The 7,489-nt window shown below is 47.3% G+C and overlaps 1 protein-coding gene across 5 annotated transcripts in view; it reads left to right on the plus strand.

The window, feature by feature from the left end:
* The window catches only part of EIF2AK1 (eukaryotic translation initiation factor 2 alpha kinase 1), a 30,764-nt gene extending 24,045 nt beyond the window's left edge, over window positions 1-6,719 (plus strand). For 4 of the 5 annotated variants that reach the window (XM_042971924.1, XM_042971927.1, XM_042971925.1 and 1 more), the window contains 4 exons: window positions 1,164-1,278; window positions 1,749-1,831; window positions 2,906-3,139; window positions 6,438-6,719. In XM_042971924.1, coding sequence (XP_042827858.1) covers window positions 1,164-1,278; window positions 1,749-1,831; window positions 2,906-3,139; window positions 6,438-6,608 — 603 coding nt within the window. In that variant the 3' untranslated portion in view covers window positions 6,609-6,719. Of the gene's footprint in view, window positions 1-1,163; window positions 1,279-1,748; window positions 1,832-2,905; window positions 3,140-6,437 lie in introns of those variants that run through there. The other variant, XM_042971929.1, reaches the window with a different exon arrangement.
* The last annotated feature ends 770 nt before the right edge of the window (window positions 6,720-7,489 follow it).

Consider the following 7,489-nt stretch of genomic DNA (forward strand, 5'->3'; position numbering starts at 1 on the left):
CGTGTGCATGAGGTCATTTCTGTGTTATTCTCCATTTGGCGATAGTTAAAAAAAAAAAGAACAAAGCTAAAACAGAGGAATTTATAGGTGCAAATAAAAAATTAAAATTATTACATTTAAAGTAAGAAAAGCCAACTTTTAACCTAAATACGTTTTTTGTTTTGAGTAGAGAGCATCCTCCCCTCAGTGTGGGCGCAGGTCTGTGCCTGCACAGGACTAGTTCCATTGGGAGAAGTTTTGGGTCTGCACCGGTTGCTTAAATAGAGCTGAATGCGTCCCTTCACAGTCGCAGCCCTGGCTAACAGAAAAGAATCATCCAGGAGCTTTTTACAAATATCAAAATGTTCTCATTAAAAAAAGAAATCTGGGGCGCCTGGGTGGCTCAATTGGTTGAGCGTCCGACTTCGGCTCAGGTCATGATCTTGCGGTCTGTGGGTTCGAGCCCTGCACGGGGCTCTGTGCTGACAGCACGGAGTCTGCTTGGGATTCGTTCTCTCTCTTTCTCTCTCTGCCCCTCCCCTGCTTGCTCTTGCTCTCTCTCTCTCTCTCAAAATAAAAAAATAAACTTAAAAAGAAAATCAGTCTTTGGCTTGTTGGAGAAGATGATAGTTTTTAAAAGCTTCTCAGGGAATTCTGACGCTCGGCTGACCAGTTGTGAACGAAGTGTGCTCTGTGTTAGTGGTTCTCAAACTTGGAGTAACATGGGGACTTCTATTACTATTTTTTTGTTTATTTATTTTGAGAGAGTGTGGGGCGGGGGCAGGGGCAGAGAGAGAGCGAATCCCAAGCAGGCTCTATGCTGCCAGCCTGGAGCCCAATGCAGGGCTCGAACTCATGAACCGTGAGATCATGACCTGAGCTGAAATCAAGAGCTGGACACTTAACCAACTGAGCCACCAAGGCACCCCAACATGGAGAACTTCAAATACTGCTGCTGCGTGCACCCCCAAGAATTCTGATTTGATTGGTCTTTGGAATGGCTTGGATATTGGGATTTTTTTTTAAAGCTCCTTGGTGATTCTAATGTGCACTTGAGTTTTAGAACCACTGCTCTAATTTTTCATTTTTGAGGGGCTCCTTGCTCCTGAGTTGAAAACTCTTAATGTCTATGCATTTTTACAATTTGTTTAAGAACAACAAGGAATTGTTCTGTTTGTTTACAGCCTAGAAATATTTTTCTTCATGGCCCTGATCAGCAAGTAAAAATAGGCGACTTTGGTCTGGCCTGCACGGACATCATACAGAAGAACACAGACTGGATTGATAGAGATGGGAAGAGTAAGTTTATTTTGGTTGTGTTCTTTCCTTTCTATCTTTTTTTTTTTTTTTTTTGGCATTAAGGAAAAAAGAGGCATGATTGAACTTGTGGATATATTTTCTTAAATTTTTACAAATGTTAGAGACATACAGTGCAGGTGGGGGAGGGGCAGAGAGAGGAGGAGACACAGAATCCAAAGCAGGCTCCAAGGCTCCGAGCTGTCAGCACAGAGCCCGACGCGGGGCTTGAGCCCACGAACCGCGAGATCATGACCTGAGCCGAAGTCGGACACTTAACCGCCTGAGCCAGCCAGGTGCCCCTGCGCTTAAAGAGAATCACAAAGACTTAATATAATAGCGAAAGTAAGATAAAAACAAAAAGCAACCATCGTTCCTTTCGGGGGCTACAGTGCCCTGCTCCGAGTCCGTGTTCTTTAGTGTAGACAGTGTGAACTCTGCAGTGTTTAAATGTCTGGCTTTTCCAATCGTAGGAATGCCCACGCACACTTCCAGAGTGGGTACCTGTCTGTACGCCTCCCCTGAGCAGTTGGAAGGATCCGAGTATGATGCCAAGGTAGTATTCGCTGCCTTTCTCCCTTTTGTTAGACGGAGTCTGTGGTCATAAGTAGCAGAAGCACAGATAAATGCGATGGCCGCTCTCGTGCAGAGGAACTGGGGAGATAACTGAGCAGGGTACCTTGTCTGTTACATCAGACTGCCGGAACAGGAAACCTAGCTTTTCAGCAGAGTCTGACGGCACTGATTTTTAGGCTACTTTAACCGCTTATAAATCCGTGGGTGTCATAAGTTTTTTTTGAAATGAGCCTTCCCTTTAGAAGGTCACTGTTAACCTCAGGATGCTAGAATTCATAGAAGCCTGTTTTAGCCTGCCTTTCTTCTGTTTTCTCAAAAAAATGCTAAATAACGCTACAGGGAACTGTGGTTCTTGATTCCCTTTGAAGTAGAATGAAGATACTGAAGAGTTTTAGTCCGTTTTGTTCCTTGAAGGAATGTCAAAGTAAATCCATTTCTCAGAATAACAGCCTAATAGATTTTCTTTTGATGAATCATTCAGCTTTTTAGTGACTAGGAATGAACTGTCAGAAAAAACCATGGCTGTTCCTAAAATCCTATCTGGCAAAGACTTTTCTCTAGAAAAACTCTTTCAGGCAAAGTAACACATTTTCTGCAGCTTGTTGAACTTCCCCAGAATGCTTAACTATGTCTGGAGGCAGAGGGGGCACCACCGGAGCAGGCCGCAGGGACACTGTGACCGCGGTAGCTGGGACCAGCCCTTGTGGGCTCACACCTCTCGCTCTGGCTGCTCCAAGTCTGGATTTGCAGGGAAGTGGTAGTATGGTAGTGACTGTGGGTGCTGGGGGTTACCCTGCCCCTCGCCCGGCTGTCCATCCTTTGTGCCCGTGGATGCCCCTTTTTGCTGTTGAAGAGACAGGGATTGTGACAGTACCAGTCACCTCTCACTCAGGGCCCTTGCTGCAGGTGGCAGACACGTGCCGCTGTGAGGGGTGAGTCCGCCCACTAGGTTTCCTTCCTCGTGAGGTCTGTGAACCATCCTTCCTTACAAAGGAAAGGGTACCCTCTCCCTGTGTGTTTCACCACTAAATTCCCTTTCCTCCGCTTTCTCCAGTCAGATATGTATAGCTTGGGTGTGATCCTGCTGGAGCTCTTTCAGCCATTTGGAACAGAAATGGAGCGAGTGCAAGTTTTAACAGGTTTAAGAACTGGTCAGATACCTGAATCCCTCAGTAAGAGGTGTCCTGTACAAGCCAAGTATATCCAGCTCTTAACTAGAAAGAACGCATCTCAGAGACCGTCTGCTGTTCAGCTGCTGCAAAGCGAACTTTTCCAAAATTCTGCAAACGTATGTATATATGTATTTTCTTCATTCTTTTTTTTTAAAGCAAACTCTGCCCAACGTGGGACTCAAACTCACAACCCCAAGATGAAGAGTCACACGCTCCACTGACTGAGCCAGCCAGGTGCCCCCTGTATATAGATTTTTAATACTGGGGAAAATATGAAGCTTAAAATAGAATTTGAATTGTGAATCTGATTTCACGAGGAACAGTTGAGCTTAGAATAAGGTTTGTGGGAGCCAGACATTTAAACTCCTTCCCGGAGTTCCCAGTAACACACTTTTCATAGTCCAAGAAGCGAGGTGACCGCTGCCGACCGTCTACCGTAAACATGTAATTGTTGGCTGTGCTTTTTAGCCCCATCTTGCTAAGTCAAAAGCCTTTCTTTTTCTCTCCAACCGTGATGTATAACCTTTTCTAAATGATTATAACACACCTACTAGTCAACAGGAGCACCTGGCAAAGGGTGAAAGCAGGAATTCGTGGGGGGAGGTGGAGGGACGGTGGCAGGGACCGCCTTAGCCCGTCTACGATCCTTCCGCATGCAGGTGTGTGTCTGGTTCTCGGTCCTGTGATCGCCCCAGGACACCCCCCTTCCTTTCCTCCTTCCAGACACGTTACAGAGCCAAGCACCGTCTCTGGTCTGCGTGTACCGGGGAAACATCCGTTCTGTGTCTCTAGAAACTTTCTGAGGTTTAACGAAAGCTTGATTCAAAGATACATTCGCAGATCCTCTAGCGCTTTGCTCCTCCAGGTGTGGGGGAGGGCTGGTGAGAATGCACAGGGTCTTGGGCTCCACCCCAGACGTGCCGAGTCAGAATGCGCGTTTAACAGGACACCCCGAGTGAGTTGCACACCCTGTGCTGGCGCAGTATTGCATTCACTGCTCCGGTCCTCACGGTGCAGTCTCCAGGCAAGCAGCATGAAATCCTCAGGAACCTGCTAGAATTCTCAGGCCCTCTCTGGTGCCCTGACCTAGTCTGAGAGAAGTCCCGGGGAGGGCGAGGGAGCAGCGGTCTGTGCTTAACACACACCTGAAGTGGCTCTGATGCACCCTAGTCTGGGAACTATTTGTGCGATCTGTTTAGTGGATCTGTTTCCTATTTAAGGCTTACTAATTTTCAAGTAAAACCGTGAATTTCACTGGCTGGAATGATAAACAGGTGGGTGTAGTACTTTGCCGTCTTTGAAAATAGCAGATGTGGTTCTTAAATTTATCTCCCCCTCCCATTTAAGTCAGATATTAGATGGGGCGCCTGGGTGGCTCAGTCAGTTAAGCGTCTACCTTCAGCTCGGGTCATGATCTCACAGTTCGTGGGTTTGAGCCCCGCATCGGGCTCTGTGCTGACAGCTCGGAGCCTGGAATTCTTTATAATATAGCCTACACATGCCTATAGAGATAAAATTTGTACATACAGGCAGTCATTGCTTTGCGTGGTCATACAGACTAAAAATGACCATGCTGAGCTCAAACCATGCAAATGGATGTTAGTAGTCAATGGGAAGTTACAGTTGTCCCGTGACCTTTAAAAATGTTTCTCAGAGAGGTGCCCACGTGGCTCAGTCTGTTAAGCATCTGATTTGGCTCAGGTCATGATCTCGTGGTAAGTTTGAGCCCCGCATCAGGCTCTGTGCTGACAGCTCGGAGCCTGGAGCCTGCTTCAGATTCTGTGTCTCCCTCTTTCTGTCCCTCCCCTGCTCATGTTCTCTCACTCACTCTTTCTCAAAAATAGTAAAAAATTGTTTTTAAATAAAAATGTTTCTCAAAACATTAAAACTTGTCAGTTTCAGATGTACATGGAAACGAAGCCAGTTGTAAAACTAGTATTTAGTGCACTGTGATTAAGAAAGTGTTCAGGAGTGGCGTGAACAGCGCCTGCTTCCATCTCCTAAGTAGAATTTAGGATACAGAATGAACGTCTTTTCTATGCCTCGGTGCCTTGTATATTCCTTTTGTTTTTTTTAACGTGTATGTATTTAAAAAAAATTTTTTTAATATTTATTTTTGAGAGAGACAGAGCACGAGGGGGGGCAGGGGCAGAGAGAGAGGGAGACACAGATTCCGAAGCAGGCTCTTGAGCTGTGAGCTGTGTGAGCATAGAGCCCGATTCAGGGCTTGAACTCACAGACCGTGAGATCATGACCTGAGCTGAAGTCGGACGCCTAACCGACTGAGCCATCCAGGTGCCCCAGTGTTTATGTATTTTTGAAAGAGTGCACACACACAAGTGGGGAAGGAGCAGGGGGAGTTGGGGACAGAGTTTCTGAAGTGGGCTCTGTGCGGACAGCAGAGAGCCTGATGCTGGGCTTGAACTCGTGAACCGTGAGATCACACCCAAGCCGAAGTCGGGACGCTTAACCGACTGAGCCACCCAGGTACCCCTAACTGTACACTCCTTTCTAAGTTTGGATCGGCTCCCAACATTTTATCCTTTGCACTTCCAGTGTTGTGAAATATCTCCCAAGGGTTTTTCAACATGAATTTTGCTGTTACTTTCTCTGGGACATCTTTGTCCTTTTCCTCATTTATGTTAAGTCCTCTTCCTGGGCCCTGGGGCTGCGCATCCCATCTGTCTGGTGGCGGCAGCAGCAGCAGCAGCCCCACAGTCAGCTGTTTCTCCTCGAACATCGTTTAGCTGTGATATGGTCTCCCCTCCAGCATCATCGCTTCTCATTAGCTTGGGGCACTTCTGTCTTGGTTGGCTGGTTCCGTTCTCGGTTATTCATTTTATTTCAGTTATTTATTTATTTATTTGAAAAAGATCTTAATTCTTTTTAATGTTTATTTTTGAGAGAGAGACAGACTGCAAGTGGGGGAAGGGCAGAGAGGGGGGGGAGACACAGAATCTAAAGCGGGTTCCGGGCTCGGAGCTGTCAGCACAGAGCCTGAAGTGGGACCAGAACCCATGAACTGTGAGATCATGACACAAGCTGAAGTCGGATGCTTAACCAGCTGAGCCACCAGGGGACCCAGTTATTCATTTTTAAAAACTGTCTCATGGGTTTGTCACTGGGGACGAGTAGGCAGCACAACCACACACATTGGCAGTACTGACGCAGTGACCAAGCACTGACAGAGTGACGCTTGGCCCCTGGTCGTACATCGTGGACTGAGGTGCCGACAGTTGCGGTTGTGCAACAGTGGGAACCTCCCCCTCGAACACGTTGCTGGGTGCCTGGCGCTGCTTCCCTAGCCGTGGTAACTGGAATTCAGGCCCACCGGAAGCATGCGGAGGGAGGAATGCCTGGATGTTTAAAGTGGAGGAAGCCGTTTTAATGGAGCTTAAAATGTTCTTCTTACAGGTTAACCTCACTCTACAGATGAAAATAGTAGAGCAAGAAAAAGAAATTGAAGAACTGAAGAAGCAGCTGAGTCTCCTTTCTCAGGACAGAAGGGCTAAGGACGACACAAAGGACGGGAGTGTGCCCGTCTCGCCTTCATCAGGCTCTGTAAATGTGAACTTGGACTTCTAATCCTTCAGTCAACTGGAATGTAAATTTTTAGTCTTTATTAGGGTACAGATGGTATACTTGTACTTAGTGAACCTGTACAAGACTTATTAAAGTTGTAGAAGTTCCCCCAAACTGCTTTCCCTTAAGGCATTCTTCCACAAGCCAGCATTCTGGACTGAAGCCTTCTCTAAACCTATTTTCTTGCCCTTGTCCTTGTCTATGAGTTCCTAATTTTTAATATCACGGTCTCTCCAGTCTCTGAAAGTAGAGATTTAGACACCGGGCTCAATTTGTTCTCCTTTGAGCTCTGCCTGTCGACCACCAAGCCCTCCTCTGGAACATTCTGCACAGATCTGGGTTTGTGCCTATCCCATCACTGCCCACGCCCAGGCCTGCACGCTCGCCGGACTTGATCACTGCCGGTCTTCCTCCCCCTTCCGTGCCATTGCTGCCAGTTAATTACCAGGAAGACGTCTGCGCAGATCACTCCCTGGCTCAGAAGCTCCTGCTGGCTGTCTGCTGCCTCTGAGACACAACTTCAGCTTCTTAGCAGCACAGTGTGCATCATCCAGCCTTTCTGTTCCCTTCACCTTCAGCTCGGCATCCTTCCAGAACCACGCCCTTCTTGAGCTTTGTGCCCCTTCCCCCAAATGATCTGAATGATCTCAAATGATCTGAATGATCTCACGGTAGCTCTGGGATGTGTGTTCCTGTTCTCCTCTCCGCCCTGTTCCTACCGGGCGCTCCTTTGCTCCCACAGGGCCGGCTCCCAGCCAACCTATGTTCCCCAAAGGCAGCCATGGCATATGTGCACTGCATCTCAGAAATGTCTGCCACATAGCCTGCAGCCATCCTGGTATATTGCACACAATGTTGCTGAGTTTTAAATAAAAGGAAAACCA

The sequence above is a fragment of the Panthera tigris genome, chromosome E3 (genome assembly GCF_018350195.1).
Source record: "Panthera tigris isolate Pti1 chromosome E3, P.tigris_Pti1_mat1.1, whole genome shotgun sequence".
Lineage (NCBI taxonomy): Eukaryota > Metazoa > Chordata > Mammalia > Carnivora > Felidae > Panthera > Panthera tigris.